A 19,366-nucleotide genomic window follows, 5' to 3' on the forward strand; every position below is an offset into this window, starting at 1 on the left:
CTATAAAATTAACATGAAATCAATGTACATGACATTAGACTCCAAAAGAGAGCCTAATGGAAAAACTCAAAAACAGTGAGAAAACACCTCAAGGCTAGTAGCATCCAAGTCCCTCGCAGTACACTGTTGTTCCATCCTAAAATGCAATCTCTGTGTCCAAATAGTCCATAGTACCCGAAAACGAGCCCAGTGAAAGAAAAGGAGGAATGGAGACATCTGAGATGAGAAGCATCCAAACATCCAGAATAGTTTCCCGAATCTGATAGAGGGAAACCGAAGCTGCAACAAATGAGAGACATGAGTGATCAATATCCGAGAGTGCGGGCAAGACCATAACAAATGGGGAACGGTCTCACGGTGATGAGAGCAACGGGGGCAGGAAGAGGAAGCAATACAACATGCTTCCAATTTCACCCCAATGGAAAAAGCTCCCACTATAAATCTCCAAAAGAAAAGCCTCTGTTTCAATGGCAATTTAGCTTTCCAAAATTTTTTGAGTTTTGATTGCCACCAAGATAAAGGCCTATCCAAATTCCAAAGAGTGTTGGCATGCTTATCAATCCACGGCGGTGGAAGAAGAAATCTATAGACCATCGAGGATGTCAAATTGTGCATTGAAAGTGAACAGGTAGCAGGAGACAAGGAAGTCAGATTCCAGTCCAGTAATCTGTCCTGTACAAACAGCGGAGGAATAGGAACAAATGGATGCAACATAGTTGTAAGTATTTTCCAAATAGTCCATAGTACCCAGAAACAAGCCCAGTGAAAGAAAAGGAGGAAGGGAGACATCTGAGATGAGAAGCATCCAAACATCCATTTTCCCGAATCTGATAGAGAGAAACCGAAGCCGCAGCAAATAAGAGACATGAGTGATCAATATCCGAGAGTGCGGGCAAGACCATAACAAATGGGGAACTGTCTCACGGGGATGAGAGCAACGGGGGCAGGAAGAGGAAGCAATACGACGTGCTGCCAATTTCACCCCAACGGAAAAAGCTCCCACTATACATCTCCAAAGGAAAAACCTCTGTTTCAATGGCAATTTAGCTTTCCAAATTTTCTTGAGTTGTGATTGCCACCAAGATAAAGGCCTATCCAAATTCCAAAGAGTGTTAGCATGCTTATCAATCCACGGCGGTGGAAGAAGAAATCTGTAGACCATCGAGGATGTCAAATTGTGCATTGAAAGTGAACAGGTAGCAGGAGACAAGGAAGTCAGATTCCAGTCCAGTAATCTGTCCTGTACAAACAGCGGAGGAACAGGAACAAATGGCTGCAACATAGTTGTAAGTATTCTTCAAATGGGCCTATGATGTAGACCCAAGGGGAATGTCCTGCAAGCTTGTGGAAATGAAAGCACATAACCATGTTGATTCACTACATCTCCGACAAATCTTATGCCCAATTTCATAAGATTATATGCTTTAATAGGTTCCTGTAAAGCAAGAGGCGATTCAAACACCTTGCTCCAATGGATGCTTTCCAAACGAAGAGAATTACCATGATGGGAGGAAGGACCTGACCATTTAGCATAAGAGAGAATTCTCTTCCAATCATGAATAAAAGCAGTAGAAACAGAACAGCCATGAATTTTCCCCTGAAATGTGGTCATGACTGCTTCCCAGTGATCTGTAATCCAATGCCCATATGCGTGGGACTTCATGTTTCCACACATAGCTGCTAACATAATAGCCCGTGGCTGTTTTTGCTGAAAAAAATCAGCAATCATAGTGCTCTTTCTTGCCAACATATGAAACTGAAGATTGAGAATATTCAGTCCCCCATGAGTCTTAGGAGAACAAACAGACTGCATGGGAAGTAGTCGCAAAGCCTTTTTGTGAGATTTACTTTTCCAAAATATCTCCATAGCCTGGGACATATAGGAAGCCAAATGCTTAAAAGACCAGTGAAGAAGAGGCAAATAAAATTGCACATATGCCATAATGATAGACTATACTATCCGAAGTTGAACATGTAGAGGCCAAGTTGACAAGTGCCAGTATTCCAGCTTTTTGTTAATCTTTTGAAGCACCCATTTAAGCTGTTGTTGAGGGGTAATAGTCCAGCCAATGGGATACCCTAAATGCCTCACAATAGTATGGGAAGAAATAATGTGGCCTGGCCAGAGAAGTGCATGCCAATCAGCTTCTTTCAATGCTAGAAGATTCGATTTCTGAAAGTTGATATGCAGTCCAGCAGCTATGCCAAAATCATTCAAAGTATGCATCAAATGAGAGAGGTCACGTTGAGAATTCCTGGGCATGAAATATGAATCATCAGCATATGCCTGTGCAAGAAACGGCTGTGCCCCTGGAATTTGCAAGCCATGAAGCTGCCCAGTATCTGCAAGATGGTCCATATGCAACAATAACGGATGAGTAGCAATGGCATACAGTAGCGAACTAAGAGGGTATCCTTGTCTCACTGAACGGGTCATAGTCCATGTCCTTGACAATGCACTACCAAGCAGACACTGCGCAGTGGCATGAGAATACAACCAGTAATTAACATGGACCAGCCGAGGGCCAAGTCCCAATTTATGCATAGTTTGAGAAATAAAATCCCAATGGACAGTATCAAATGCTTTCGCAGTGTCCACTTGCAGAATGAGAACATCTTGTTTAGAATATTTGGCATACTTAATTGCAAGCAAAACATTGGAGATATTGTCAGTAATTTGCCTTCTGGGAACAAACCCATACTGCCTGGGATGAAGTCCTGCTTGCAAGATAAATCGAACCCTAAGGACAATCATCTTGGCAATGAGTTTGTAAATGACTGGCATAAGAGATATGGGCCGCCAATCAGCCATTGTCTCACACAACCTTTTTTTGGGGATCAATTTGACAAGGCCATGTTTCCAGGAAGGAGGAAGAGATTGTTCTGCCCAAGCATGATTGATCATAAGAAGAAGAGTGTTCTTGAGATCACCCCAAAATGCACGGAAAAATTCAACAGTCAATCCATCCCAACCAGGAGAGCTGCCTTTACGTAAATGACTCAAGGCATCATCCAGTTCATTAAGCATAAATGGCTGCTCCAATGCATGAGCCTGTTCCCGAGACAATATCGGCTGAACATGCATAAGAAATTGAGACCTAGCTGCATTCACTTGCATCGAATAATCAGGCTGAGGAGAAAAGAGATGCTGGAAATGACTAGAGCATTGCGATTCCAATTCTGATTTGGAGGTGGTCCAGGTGCCATCATCCTGCTTGATCCTGCAAATATCCTCCTTTCGCCTATCCGCATGCAGGCTTTTAAAGAAGGCCTTGGAGGAGCAACCCTTATCCAAAGGGGTTTCATGCGAGCTCGGATTTGCCACTTCTTTAATTTGCGAAGATCATTTTGATGGATGATATGAACCGCATAAGCGCAAGAATCCTGTTCAGAGGAGGTGAGCTGCCTATAAGAGCTGATTACATCCATTTGTTGCTTGTGAGATTGAGCCCATTTCAGCTTAAGCCTGAGGTTTTCCATGTGACTCCATCCATAATCTTGAATAACAGCCTGCAAGAGATGGGCAAGACTGATCCAAGCAAAATCCATGTCCTCCTGAGCATGTAAGAGGAGGGGGCGGACAGCCACTCTCACCATGTTCTGAAATTGTTGATGAAGCAAATAAGCACTATTAATATGGAGTAGACAACGACCAAAAAAAGGCATATCATCTATCAATCGTGCTATAGATAATGTCAAACATACTGGAAAGTGATCAGACAGCAAGAGGGAATGATCAACCCATAATGCACATGTGAAACTAGCATACTGCTGAGCATGCAACAAATACCATCTGTCAAGTCGAGCCCAGTAATGAGTGAAAGCATTGTGATGGTATGTATAACCCATATCTCTATCCCTTGTTGAGAGCCATAAATCTTCTGCATGCAAGAAAGAAAGCATATCCTCCCAATGTCGAAGCTCAGTGGGGATCATGTGAGATCGATGAGTGGTGTTGTCTTGCATGGCAAGCGAGTTATTAAAGTCTCCACACAAAAAAGCATTAGGCAGCCATGGATATTGCTTGAGGGAGGCCCACATTTGAGCTCTTGTCGCAGAATTTTGAGAGGTGTAAACCGATGCTATTTCATAAAGATCGGCATGACAGATGCATCTGATTACCATCCATCGACCCTAGGGGTCATTGTGAGCAACCGTGGACTGCATATCATGTTTCACCTGCATGCATACCCCTGAAAAGTGCATTGTACCAGCATAAAAGATGTCATAACCAACAAAGTGACCTTGCTGGCCAGCCAAGAAGTGTTGATTGTGTTCCTGTAAGGAAATTACATCGGGGTGCATTCTATGTGCATAGTGCCAAAAAAGTCTCCACTTATTGATATTGCAAAGACCTTGAACATTGTATGTAATGCAAGTAATTGAAGCAGACATAGAAGATATGTACAGTCGAACCAAGAAACATAGTAAAGGTATAAGGTGTCAGGCCTCAGCCATGACATCGACGTCCACCTGGCCTCCTGGATCATTAGCTCTATCATCCTCATCATTGTCGCATACAGGAATGCCCTTCTTGAGCACATCAACCCACAGTCGAGAAGTCAGGCTATCAGCAGGGGTAGAGGCCTGACCAGGGGTGGAAGTAGAGGCATCCCAGTGCCGAGATTGTAACGGTCGTGGCTTAAGCGCAATTACCTTTTTGGGTTGCTACCAGGCACCCTAGGGAGAGGCATTAGATTCTGAAATTTTGCCCTTTCCCTTATCCTTTTGCTTGGCTGGAACATGGACCACACTTTCTTTGGGAAGAACATTTATACACACACACACTTTTATACACACACGCACACACTTTTACACACACTCACACACAAAAATAATAATAATTTTGATTAGTAAATATATCTCACATACACGGACACTTATTTCTTTACACACACACACATGTATACTTCCCCAACTATGAATTATTCTTTTATACACCCCCTGTGAAATCTCCCCTTTACACTCTCTTTTTAACCACCCCACACACCAAGCCCACTAATCGTCCCATACCTCCTCTAATCCATTCTCAACGCATGCTTTTTTTTTGTGAAACTAGTAACTATATTATTAACATGAAATCAATGTACATGACATTAGACTCCAAAAAGGAGCCTAATGGAAGAACTCAAAAACAGTCAGAAAACACTTCAAGACTAGTAGCATCCAAGTCCCTTGAAGCATAACTATCATATAAAGATTGCTTGAGGGACATTCTGAAGAAAGCATATGCCTGAGGAAACTGTTGTCCCATCCTAGAATGCAATCTCTGTGTCCAAATAGTCCATAGTACCCAGAAACAAGCCTAGTGAAAGAAAAGGAGGAAGGGAGACATCTGAGATGAGAAGCATCCAAACATCCATTTTCCCGAATCTGATAGAGAGAAACCGAAGCCGCAGCAAATAAGAGACATGAGTGATCAATATCCGAGAGTGCGGGCAAGACCATAACAAATGGGGAACTGTCTCACGGGGATGAGAGCAACGGGGGCAGGAAGAGGAAGCAATACGACGTGCTGCCAATTTCACCCCAACGGAAAAAGCTCCCACTATACATCTCCAAAGGAAAAACCTCTGTTTCAATGGCAATTTAGCTTTCCAAATTTTCTTGAGTTGTGATTGCCACCAAGATAAAGGCTTATCCAAATTCCAAAGAGTGTTAGCATGCTTATCAATCCACGGCGGTGGAAGAAGAAATCTGTAGACCATCGAGGATGTCAAATTGTGCATTGAAAGTGAACAGGTAGCAGGAGACAAGGAAGTCAGATTCCAGTCCAGTAATCTGTCCTGTACAAACAGCGGAGGAACAGGAACAAATGGCTGCAACATAGTTGTAAGTATTCTTCAAATGGGCCTATGATGCAGACCCAAGGGGAATGTCCTGCAAGCTTGTGGAAATGAAAGCACATAACCATGTTGATCCACCACATCTCCGACAAATCTTATGCCCAATTTCATAAGATTATATGCTTTAATAGGTGCCTGTAAAGCAAGAGGCGATTCAAACACCTTGCTCCAATGGATGCTTTCCAAACGAAGAGAATTACCATGATGGGAGGAAGGACCTGACCATTCAGCATAAGAGAGAATTCTCTTCCAATCATGAATAAAAGCAGTAGAAACAGGACAGCCAGGAATTTTCCCCTGAAATGTGGTCATGACTGCTTCCCAGTGATCTGTAATCCAATGCCCATATGCGTGGGACTTCATGTTTCCACACATAGCTGCTAACATAATAGCCCATGGCTGTTTTTGCTGAAAAAAATCAGCAATCATAGTGCTCTTTCTTGCCAACATATGAAACTGAAGATTGAGAATATTCAGTCCCCCATGAGTCTTAGGAGAACAAACAGACTGCATGGGAAGTAGTCGCAAAGCCTTTTTGTGAGATTTGCTTTTCCAAAATATCTCCATAGCCTGGGACATATAGGAAGCCAAATGCTTAAAAGACCAGGGAAGAAGAGGCAAATAAAATTGCACATATGCCATAATGATGGACTACACTATCCGAAGTCGAACATGTAGAGGCCAAGTGGACAAATGCCAGTATTCCAGCTTCTTGTTAATCTTTTGAAGCACCCATTTGAGCTGTTGTTGAGGGGTAAATTTCCAGCCAATGGGATACCCTAAATGCCTCACAATAGTATGGGAAGAAATAATGTGGCCTGGCCAGAGAAGTGCATGCCAATCAGCTTCTTTCAATGCTAGAAGATTCGATTTCTGAAAGTTAATATGCAGTCCAGCAGCGATGCCAAAATCATTCAGAGTATGCATCAAATGAGAGAGGTCACTTTGAGAATTCCTGGGCATGAAATATGAATCATCAGCATATGCCTGTGCAAGAAATGGCTGTGCCCCTGGAATTTGCAAGCCATGAAGCTGCCCAGTATCTGCAAGATGGTCCATATGCAACAATAACGGATGAGTAGCAATGGCATACAATAGCGAACTAAGAGGGCAACCCTGTCTCACTGAGCGGGTCATAGTCCAGGTTCTTGACAACCCATCACCAAGCAAACACTGCGCAGTGGCATGAGAATAGAACCAATAAATAATATGGACCAGTTGAGGGCCAAATCCCAATTTATGCATAGTCTGAGAAATAAAATCCCAATGGACAGTATCAAATGCTTTCGCAGTGTCCACTTGTAGAATGAGAACCTATTGTTTGGAATATTTGGCATACTCAATTGCAAGCAAAGCATTGGAGATATTGTTAGTAATTTGCCTTCTAGGAACAAACCCATATTGCCTGGGATGAAGTCGTGCTTGCAAGATAAATCGAACCCTGAGGACAATCATTTTGGCAATGAGTTTGTAAATGACTGGCATAAGAGATATGGGCTGCCAATCAGCCATTGTCTCACACAACCTTTTTTTGGGGATCAATTTGACAAGGCCATGTTTCTAGGAAGGAGGAAGAGATTGTTCTGCCCAAGCATGATTGATCATAAGAAGAAGAGTGTTCTTGAGATCACCCCAAAATGCACGAAAAAATTCAACAGTCAATCCATCCCAACCAGGAGAGTAGCCTTTACGTAAATGACTCAAGGCATCATCCAGTTCATTAAGCATAAAGGGCTGCTCCAATGCATGAGCCTGTTCCCGAGACAATATAGGCTGAACATGCATAAGAAATTGAGACCTAGCTGCATTCACTTGCATCGAATGATCAGGCTGAGGAGAAAAGAGATGCTGGAAATGACTAGAGCATTGCGATTCCAATTCTGATTTGGAGGTGGTCCAGGTGCCATCATCTTGCCTGATCCTGTATTCTCAACGCATGCACTCATTCGCTCCTTACTCCACTTAATTATCTAAGAATCGATATGGCTGTCTACATTCATAGGTAAAGGGATAATAAGCCGAGAAAAACAGGCATGCATTACCTGTCTACCCAAACGTAACTATGATGTTCTAATACCTAGTTTGTTTGGATGGTGGCATGTAAGTGGACCCCAACCTCGGAACCTATATTGCTTGAGGATTCGACATCTTTTTTCAATATTATGTTTGTCAAAATCAATATTATTTAAAATTCTTAATTTTGGTTTAAATTTTTGCAAACTCTCAATGTTGCATTTTTCAACTTGAATGTCTCAAACATTTTTTTCTTATCTATTTTTTTCAAAACTTTTTATCCAATTGATGGAATTAATTGTATGGCTCAATTATTGATAGGACTTTTTAAGCTAAACACACACTTTGATTTCCCAACTAGCCTTTGGTTGGGTAGTGCCATACAGTTAATTCACATCCATTGGATAATTCTTTAGCATGGATAATCTCTAATCATTTTGTGATCCGTCTTATTTTATTCTAACATCAAACATTAGCAAAGGCAAGAAGAACTGAATGTATACGAAGTCGAACGTGAAGAGACCAGTTCTCTCTCTACACACACACTTTCTTTTTTAGTGAAATCTTAAATTTCTCTCTGGGAAACCTCAGAAGAGGTGAAAACCTACCATGAAGTACAAAAGTAAAAAGATTACAAGTAGGCCTCTGGGAAAAGCCAAGAGGCTATTTAAAAATTACAAAACACACAGAATTACCTACAAAGATCTGGATACCGAGATGAAAACTTGATTTTTTTAGGAATATATATACACACAAGGCTTTCATGGCCTTCAGAAAACGTTAATAAATATTTTTTTCCTTCCTTTCTCTGGAAAATTGATTTTTCAGACAAAGAGAGAGAGAGATCTGCATTGATCATTGCTAGTATATAATGCTAGTCTTAGAGTTTCTATTTGATCTCTTTCTTTGAAATTTCCCCTTGAAATGCTACTTGGAGGTGGGATTTACAAGTGCTAATGCCATTTATTTGTTGTTAACAGTCTCTTGAACTAAAGGCAACTTTCCTCTCAAATCAATCAACTTGGGGAGACATCATTCAAGGTAAACACAGCTTAGACAGATGAATGATCATGGTGGACCAAACCAAACATGGGACTAGACATATGAATGATCATGGGTTCTAAACCAAACTCAAGGATTTCCAAAAATGTAGATTTATGGTTTTTGTACAGCATACTTTATTGGATTGTACGGCATACTTTATATTAGCCTATATGATGATGCGGCAACGCATTCTAATGGCTTGGGTTTCATAAATTTGTCTTGCATTAACTATTGGAAAATGATCTTGCTTTGAATCATGTCAAATGAAATTTCAACATATAAAAGGTCATTCTTGACCTACCTTCCTAGTTTTGTCTTATTTAGGTTTGCATTATTATGAGTGGTGCAAGTAGAAGGTATTAAGGAATGGAGAGAAGAAGAGAGGAATTAAACTCAGCTGAAAGGGAAGTTCATGGTGGCAGTAGTGAGCACCAAAGGAAGAGGTAGTGTATAAGGGAGTTGTGGAAGTTGTATGTGGCAGGATTAGAGTCTGTCATAGGGGAGAGGATGAATAAAAGGGAAGGTGGAGAATGAATAATTCTAATAGGAGCAGAAATTGAAGGAGGTGATGGTGAGCTGGCATTGGTAGCAGGGGGGGGAGGCACACAGTCTTGTGGCTGAGGGCTTAGACGTGTGACTAGCGAAGGTAGTAATTCCATTTTCTACTACTCATCTCCACAAATCAGAAGGTATGACTACCCATTGGGGGAGAGCCGGGCCCTGGCAATGATGCAGTAGAAGGGCAATGGAAGCTGCAAGAAAATGGTCTGCAGACATGCAGTATCAGAAATGGGATGGGGAGGAATGGGAACCGTAATGATGAGGGTGAGCAGAAAGGGTGAGGTGGATGAGCAAGTATGAGAAGGGGAGGGGCTTGAGCAGCAGTGAGGTTGAACATGACAGGACAGTGGGGAATAGAGTTACAGTGGACAGGTTAGCTTCAGTTGCATGTCCTTCTTTTCACGATTTTCAGTGGCTACATGTTCAATAGAGGGCTTTGTGCTTCTCAAAATTTCCCAGAACTTTGGAAGCGTTACGGAAATTATATTTTCTGATATATCTTGCTTTGGATTTTATTATTTTAGTCAAGTGTGACTATGGCAAAGTACTACATAGGAGCGCACCGGACGCGGCGGGGGTCCTAGTGGATACTTTGTGTGGTTAGTTGGGGACGCCTGACTAGCTTGTGTTTTGCCATGCTAGATGGTCAGTATTGTGGGTGATTCCATGTTAATACTGATGTCACTAGTGTTATTGGTGTTGTGCTTGATTATTGTGCTTTGAGCGTAGTTATGTTGGGATCGGTTGATTCGGTGATTCGTTCAATCGATTGTTAATAACTAATGTAATTGGCGGCTTGAGTATAGGTGATGGAAGTCATAGCGAGGATTGGAGTTAGTATGAGGGTACCGATCGAGGTGTCGCAGAGCGCATTATATATGGCCATGGGCCAATTTTGTATTTGTTTTATTATTGCAAGTTTGAGCAATATATTTTGTTGTGGACATAATTCATTTTGGGCCCTAAGATGGCTATGTAAAGCAAATCCCTCATTTTTGGATGAGATGAGCCACTCATCTAGGGGGGGGAGATTATACCCATTCTGCTATGGCTTTCATGGTGTTGTGTTCTTGTGTTCTTCTTCTCCAATTGATTAAGTGGTGAATTTGTGTGAAAAGAATTACCTTTTGGTTTTAGTGGTATCAGAGCTTTGGTGACGCTCTTGTGAAGAAAAAAAAAAGACAGTGTGAAGCTTCCTCGTGTGGATTCAAGAAGAAAAAGAAACCTTGGAAAGAGAAGTTTTGTGGAGGAATACTTGAAGTTGCACCTCTGATTTTGCACCTCAAATTCAAGTTCTCTTTCTCTCTGCTCGTGAACCGCGTGTTTCCTTTCCTCAAACTGCACACTCAACACAGCCTACAACAGCTGTTGTGTCGCCGTATGTGACACTATGTATCTCTGCCTAGCCTTGGAGCAGCTACCATTGTGAACGCGGAAGTACCTTGGAGTCTGACTGAGCTTGCATCTCGTTCCATGCGCTAGACTGCATCGACGCCCGAGCCTAATGAGTCATCAACGGGTCGCTCTCGCAAGCAGCCGGTTTTTGCCTTGCCTTGGCTTCACAAATTACGGAGGCCTTTAATATTTAGTCTACGTAGTGCACAGCACCTCGAATTCAGTAGTGAAGAAGTGCAGCCGCCTTTAGTCTTGGGAATCTCCCTTTGCGCACGCCTCACTGTAGCCTGAGCGTCTGCGGATCTCTGCGGTGGGTATGTAACTGTGTCCACACACAATGCAACCGTCTGCATAGAGGCCACCTCTATTGCCTCTGCATACCCATAGTCGCCGACAGTACTGCCTCTGGCCCTCGGGCCTCTGTCAACGCAGACAACAGAAGACTCTGCGCCACCGTTTTTGGGAGAAACAGTCTCTGCAAGCCGCCGCCGCCATCATCTCCGAAGTCCTATAGTAGACAGCCTTCATGGATGCACGGGAAACTCTGCCATCACGGACTCCAGAAGACCATCACGACTCGCATGCACTGTGACTCCGGGGATGGCAATCTACAATGCGGCTGAGCAGGGTATAAGGCCCAAAGGTCTCATTGTTATTTTATTTATTTATTTATTTTTTAAAGTGAAGTTTTAAAACCCTCCTAAGGGAATCAAAGGATCACAAAAGAAACTTAAAGGGGATCCCTCAAAAGGCAACATTTTAAAGTGAGAGGCCACTCCACCGACTGGCGAAGGCATATTAAAAAAAAAGAAAAGAAGAAGAGAGACAAAAGCGAAATCTAAAGTCACTTGAATCAAGAGGGCGATTGGAACCACAAATCACCGACGAGCAATTAATTGGAGATCAGTCGAGCGCATAAACGACTACGAGCGACATCATCGGTCACATATCTCCCACTCTAGTCCTTTCCACTTCCGATCGAAGAGCGAGATAAGTGATTTCTTTTGCTTTATATTTCATACACTTAGTATCTTCCGCCATCCATTTCTTACCATACACTCGAATCGCACTTTTTTGTGACCCGTTTAATTCTCATACACTTAGTATCTTTATTTTTTCTCCGCTCCGCTTTATTTGTACTTATTGCATTATCATGGCGCATCAACCACAACCCCCCACGCTCCAAGAGCAGTTAGACGCACTTCAGGCACAGTTGGCCGATGAGCGTGAGCATAGGGAGAGATTGGAAAAGAAAATCGATGATAAGAAAAGGAAGAGACATTCATCCGACGATGAGTCTGACGATGATACTATTATCAGGACAGTCAAAGCCACACTTAGAGCACAAAGTTCGAGGAAGAAGAGTAAGATAAGTAGAAAAGCTTTCTCATTTCAAAATTTTGATGGAAAGAAAGAAGCACGCATTGTCTTGTCTTGGATCAGTTAACTAGATGATTATTTTTCGGGGGAGAAATTCTCTGAAAAAGATAAGATTAAATGTGCTACAAATCATTTAGTAGAGAGTGCTGCACTTTGGTGGAACATCACTAAGCACAGTAAAAGGCGACCAAAATCCTGGAAGTCTTTTCAAAAGCTTATAAAGAGAGATTTCCTTTCCTCACATTTCAAAGCAAAAGCTAAACAACAATGGGATACTTGTAGGCAGTTCGATAAGGAAACGATCTCCACATATACTGATAGATTTTAGCAAACGACGTTGATCCAATTACAGTCTTTAGAGAAAATTAATGAGCGCGATCAACGCAGAAAGTATGTGGTAGGTCTAAAGTCTAAGTTGAGAGCCGAGATTAACATGTTTCATCCTCGCTCATTAAGCTCAGCAATTTCTCTTGCAATGAATTATGAAAGGAAGAATGGGATCCCAAAAGAAGGGAAGGATTCAGAACGGCATGTATCCTTCCATAAGAAAAAGAGATTTGATAAAAAGCCCTTCTTTAAATCTAAAAATGGTTTTGCTCCACAGAAGACAGATTCTTCTTCGAACGGTGGGGACTTTCCAAAGAAAGAAATAAGGCGTTTCAAATGCAACAAGCTGGGACACATAGCCACTGAGTGTCCTGAAAGAAAGAAGACCCCGACGGCGAAAGTGCACATGATTGACGGCGAAGTAGCCAAGCAAGAGGGAGGTAAGTATAATTGTCATGCTCTTCTAAAGATAAAAGGTTTCATTAATGGCAAAGAGGTTGTTATTTTGCATGACGATGGTAGTACACATGATTTCATTTTAGAAAGAACCTTAGCAAAGCTAAACCTAGAGTCTTTCCCATCTAACTATAAGGTCAAAGCTGCTTTTACCAAAACAAAATACAATTGCACTAGATTAGTTAAGAATCTTGAAATCTCAATCAAACCTTATAAGGATACACGAGACTTTCTAGTGGCACCCCTACAGGGAGTGGATATCATCTTAGGAATGCCATGGAGGCATCAATATAATCCTAAGATAGATTATGATTCACATCAGATGTGGATTGAGAAGGACAGACAAGAAATATGTCTAAAAAGCTCAATGAAACCTACACACAAGCCAAAAGAGCAATTAGAAAACGTGAGAAGACATATCTAATTTTGGTGAATACGGTAACGGCTACTCAGCCAAACACTAAGCCTATGCACCAAAAATTTCTTTCTCAATTTTTTGATTGTTTCTTAGAGGATTTACCGCCTGGACTACCATGTTCTCGACCTGAAGATCATACGATAGAAATCCTACCGGGCAATACTCCACCTTGCAAAGCTCCTTATAGAGTCAACCAGCTAGAGCAAAAGGAAATACAAAAGCAAGTGGAGGAACTGATAGAGAGAGGATTGATAAGACCCAGCAGTTCTCCTTATGGATAACCTGTCTTATCAGTCAAAAAGAAAAATGAAACTTATCGAATGTGCATAGACTATTGTGCACTAAACAAAATCACAATGAAGAACAAATATTCAATCCCTAGGATTGATGATCTTTTGGACAAATTGAAAGGGGCCAAGGTCTTCAGTAAGATAGATCTCAAATCTGGCTATCATCAAGTTCGTATGGTAGAAGAGGATATATACAAGACTGCCTTTAGAACTCAAACGGGACATTATGAGTTTCTAGTTATGCCTTTTGGGCTAACTAATGCTCTAGCTACTTTTAGTAGAATGATGAACCGAATCTTCCTTAAACACCAAGATTGTGTGGTAGTATTTTTTGATGATATTCTGGTGTTTAACAAAGATGCTGAGGAGCATAAGGAACATTTGAAGCTAGTCTTTTCACTCTTGAAAGAAAATCAATTTTACATAAATCCTGAAAAGAGCAGTTTCTTTCAAGATCAGATAGAGTATTTAGGTCACATTGTATCCGTCGATGGGATTCGAGTAGATCCAAAGAAGATTGAGTGCATAGTCACATGGCCTAAACCCCGAGATATACATGAATTAAGATCATTCTTGGGATTGTGTAGCTTTTACAGAAAGTTTGTCAAGAATTTCGCATACATTGCACATCCATTGACAGACCTTCTTAGAAAAGCTAAGCATTTCTTATGGACTGAGCGTCAAGATAAATCTTTTACAGCTTTGAAGGAAGCTCTCACACAAGCTCCTGTGTTGCAACTACCCGATTTCTCTAGACCATTCTTTGTAGTTGTAACCGATGCTAATGCTAGTGGATATGGAATAGGAGTCGTACTTATGCAAGATGGACATCCAATAGCATATGAGAGCCGAAAATTAAAACCAGCAGAATGCAATTATAGCACATATGATAAAGAATTAACTGCTGTTGTGCATGCTTTACGAATGTGGAAACATTATTTGATGGGAGCTGAGTTTCTTATCAAAACCGATCAGCAAAGCATCAAGCATTTGTTAAGTCAGCCACTAATATCCGATAGGCACATCAAGTGGGCATCATTTATACAGAGTTTTCAGCCCATGATTCAGTATCAACCTGGAAAGGAAAATGTAGTTGCTGATGCTCTTAGGAGAAAGCCAAGTATTAATCACATCACTGTTGTAGAGACCCAGCCTTTTGAAGGTATGAAGAATTCTTATCAAGGGGATCTAGACTTTTCTGATATATGGAACAAATTAGAGAATAAAAATTGGAATCCTATGTTGGACTATTCATGCAATGATGGATACCTCTTTTATCAAAAGAAATTATGCATCACTCGACCCTTTAGACAAATTGTAATGGAGGAAATGCACCCACTACCATATATGGGACATAGGGGAGTGACTGCCACTTTACAAGTGATAGCAAGAGAATTTCATTGGCCTACTATAAGAAAAGATGTGGCTAAATTTGTAGCCGAATGCATCACTTGCCAGAAGATCAAGAGTTACAAAGGAAAGACCCCAGGATTGCTAATGCCTTTGCCTATTCCTACGCAGCCTTGGGAACAAATATCCATGGATTTCATAACAGGTTTTCCTATTGCAACGAACCAAAATGATATGATTTGGACGATAGTAGATCGCTTTAGTAAGCAAGCTTATTTCATCCCATGTAAGAAGACTTTAACAGCTCAGCAAGCTGCACATTTATTCATCAAGCATATCTTTGTTCATCATGGCTTGCCAAAGACTATAGTGTCTGCTGATTGAGATTCGAAGTTTTGCAGTAATTTCTGTACTGCATTATTTCATAATCTAGGCACTAAGTTAGACTTCTCATAAGCTTTTCATCCAGAATCGAACGGACAAACTGAGGTTACAAACAGTACTATTCTGGATATGATAAAAGCTTATGCGGAAAGTCAACCAAAGACTTGGGACAAATACATTCATCTCTTATAGTTTGCTTATAATAATACTCCTCATTCTGCAACTAGAAGAGCACCCTTTGAGTTGCCTATTCCTATCACACGATTGACCCATAGAGTGGAAGCAGCAGATGCATTTACCCTTGACTATCAAAATATTCTCAAAGAGGTTCGAGAAGCCATTGCAATCGCTCAAGAGAAGTACACAAAACAAGCTAATAAGAAACGGAAACACATGCTTTTTAAAGAAGGCGATTATGTACTTCTTCCGATTGAGAAAAGAAGATTGAAGAGTGTTGAGAAATGGCCAGTAATCAAGATGTCCCCACGTTTTTATGGACCATTCAAGGTGATTCAGAAAATCAATGATCCAGCTTATAGACTTGAATTACCTGATAATTGGAAAATACATAATGCTTTCCATATCAGCCTCTTAAAGCCCTTCAAAGGACCTTTACCTATTCATCCTATCTATGAAGAGGCTCCATTGATTGTTGATGAAGAAGAAATTCTAGAACCCGAATACATTGTTGATCATCAACAGATCTCGACCCGAAAAGGAAATGTCTATACTAAATACTGGCTCAAATTTAAGAATCATCCGAGAGATGATGCTCAGTGGATGCCTGAGCGGTTCTTTCGAACTTTTTCACACCTTATTAGTTCCTATAATCAAACACGCAACTGAGGTCAGTTGCAATCCAAGCAAGAAGGATGTTACGAAAATTATATTTTCTAATATATCTTGCTTTGGATTTTATTATTTTAGTCAAGTGTGACTATAGCAAAGTACTACATAGGAGCGCACCGGACGCGGCGGGGGTCCTAGTGGATACTTTGTGTGGTTAGTTGGGGACGCCTGACTAGCTTGTGTTTTGCCATGCTAGATGGTCGGTATTGTGGGTGATTCCATGTTAATACTGATGTCGCTAGTGTTATTAGTGTTGTGCTTGATTATTGTGCTTTGAGCACGGTTATGTTGAGATTGGTTGATTCGGTGATTCGTTCAATCGATTGTTAATAACTAATGTAATTGGCGGCTTGAGTACAGGTGATGGAACTCATAGCGAGGATTGGAGTTAGTGCGAGGGTACCGATCGAGGTGTCGCACAGCGCATTATATATGGCCATGGGCCAATTTTGTATTTGTTTTATTATTGCAAGTTTGAGCAATATATTTTGTTGTGGACATAATTCATTTTGGGCTCTAAGATGGCTATGTAAAGCAAATCCCTTATTTTTGGATGAGAGGGATAATTTTGGCTCCTTGGTGCTTTTATGGAATATCATAAATACTCTAGATGAGGAAGCGTGAGCCACTCATCTAGGGGGGGGAGATTGTACCCATTCTGCTGTCGTTTTCATGGTGTGATTGTGTTCTTCTTCTCCAATTGATTAAGTGGTGAACTTGTGTAAAAAGAATTACCTTTTGGTTTCAGGAAGTTTATGTAATCTAACTACAAACAGTTTCTTTGAGAATGTATCACATTTGCAGCAGGATGGACAACCTACTTCATAGGCTCACAATAATGTCTAAGCTATCATACTTCAAGTCTATATGGAACCAAAGTTTCGTGTGCCTTTTTCCTTCACTTTGAATTGGTCTCTGGCTAAGACGGAGCACACTTGAAGATACTAGCGTGTATTGCTTTTTTGTGGTCGAATTTATGACGTCGATGAGTGAAGGAAGATTGTTTTATGCAGAGTAAGTTTGAGCGTCAAATGTTAAGAAGACTCCATACTGACACGATGGCTCTTTACATGCATGCACTTTCATTTTATCCCACACATGAGGTTGCAGTTTTGTGCATTGCTAAGGCTAATTTTATTCATGTTAAATTTTTAAACCTAGTGGTTTGATACATGTGTTCTGCAGGTGAATGCAAGGGTTATAGGCAGTCCAGGCGTTCCGAGTATAGAACATACTGTAGTCGTCACCATAGCCAAGGCTCTGTGGACTCCTTGGTGGAAGAACTTGGGAGAAAATTTTGCACAAATGCGAATGATCCTGGTTATCCAACAGTGCAAATAAATTTGCGCAAGAGGCAGACTATTCCAGTATCTCTTCCACCTACAACTGATGACCTTGCACTTCTACTTCAGTTCATTCAAAACAGGTTGGTTCAAATTTTAGTGTTCAACAAGCTTAATCCATGGATAATGCGTGTGTGTGTGTTTTTGGGAGGAAGGGGTACTTTTCCATTCGTTTCACAATAGGTCTGTTTAGGTAGAGGAGCTGGGACAAGCCCAATTAAATGTCAATGAGAAAAGACAAACGAGAAGGGACCATAGTTGCAATGAAACACATTTCATTGTTTGAAACGTTTCCAAACGTCGAAAAATTTTTGTATTTTTGAAACGTTTTTTTTTGGAGGGTGTGTTTGGTGCAAAAGGGGCTAAGGACAATTTTTTACCCTATTGTACTTCAAATCCCTTGGAGAAGCTGTTGCATTCAGCTGCGCTCAGAAAACAGGAGCCAGCACATGGCTCATGCTTGAAAGTTGAATATATGTTTTATTAAATTGCTTTCCAGCTTTGAACTTTCTAAATTGTCAGGGAGAATTCCTGCAACAATTCATTTTTGTTGTCCAGGATAAGATGAGCAAAGGGCTAAGTAATTGACCGGTTGATATTATCTCGTGCGAGTAGGGGAGATGGGGCATCCAAGTTGTATTGTAAGGGGGGAGTTGCTCCATACGAATAGCCTGACTAGCAAACAATCTAGACATGCGTGCGTAGCAGGCCTTGCTAACCCCTCTGTTGACTAGTCATCTGGATGAATCTAGTTCCAAACTCAATAGTCTCCAACTAGGCAAAGCCCTCCGAAAGATTGCATTAATCTAGAGGGGAGCCAATGGAGATTGTGCAATCAGAGACTTATCTAGGGGCAGACTTCACGGGAACAATTTTTCAGGATGATCATGTAGCCAAGGCATGACTTACACGAGGGCATGGAGCACTGATCCGACTAGAGCGACAATGTTGTCAGGCACACTTCCATGCCCCTCCCATGAAGCGATGACAATTTGATACACTGGTGAGGCCGAGAATAATGAATGCAACACGGATTGATCTCTCAACGGACGGTTTGAGAGACTACAGGTGATATTTGAAGCCCTCAATTACTCATTAAATAGTTAAGGTAGAGTCCGCCATGACACCACTTGCTAAGTGAGGTGTTGAAAATCATAACCTTGGTGTTTCAAGGTTGATTGTTAAGCCTTTCTCCCTGCAAAACAGTTATAGGGTCTCTAGATGTCTTTGTAGGCCTACTGCTAAAGAAGATATGAGAAGTATGTCATTTACGTACAATACTATCTGTATCATTAGATCAGCTCCTAGGCGGTCAATGAAGGTCATGATCTTATCGATGTAGAGCCAAAGAGTCTCTATGAAAGGGGGCATCTTTGCTTCACTCCGATCGTTCGCTCAATCCAATCTGGCACGCCTAATCTGGCACGCCTCCAAAGGCATGTACTTTTCCTCCGACTGACTCATACAGACTCATCACCCCCTAAATCATGTCTCCTAGGATTTGCATCTCTTGAAGTCTCCTAATCATGCAGGATCATGGGACTGTCAAATGCCTTGAAAGTCTATAGAAAAGCCTAGACTTTCTGAGATCTTGATCTCGCTGCCTCAATGACGACCCGTCGAGTGAAGAGTAAATCTGTAAATGTGTGCCAATCATGAGAGTGTGGTAGTTTCCAGTGTCCATGGGATCCCTTGCTTTGTGTATTGGCA

At 41.3% G+C, this 19,366-nt stretch overlaps 1 protein-coding gene across 2 annotated transcripts in view; it reads left to right on the top strand.

Annotated features, from left to right (window-relative positions):
* LOC147898758 (NAD-dependent protein deacylase SRT2-like) overlaps positions 1-19,366 on the top strand; it is a 111,605-nt gene that overhangs the window by 16,514 nt on the left and 75,725 nt on the right. For both annotated transcript variants that reach the window (XR_015541568.1, XM_087379529.1), the window contains exons 2-3: positions 8,840-8,900; positions 17,499-17,739. Coding sequence is in view for 1 of the 2 variants with exons in the window: in XM_087379529.1 (XP_087235655.1) it covers positions 8,840-8,900; positions 17,499-17,739 (302 nt within the window). In the remaining variant the exon portion in view is untranslated. The remainder of the gene's footprint in view (positions 1-8,839; positions 8,901-17,498; positions 17,740-19,366) is intronic.

This window comes from Dipteris shenzhenensis, chromosome 9, assembly GCF_047967505.1.
Source record: "Dipteris shenzhenensis isolate YYH24624 ecotype China chromosome 9, Dip_SZ_1.0, whole genome shotgun sequence".
In the NCBI taxonomy this organism is placed as follows: Eukaryota; Viridiplantae; Streptophyta; class Polypodiopsida; order Gleicheniales; family Dipteridaceae; genus Dipteris; species Dipteris shenzhenensis.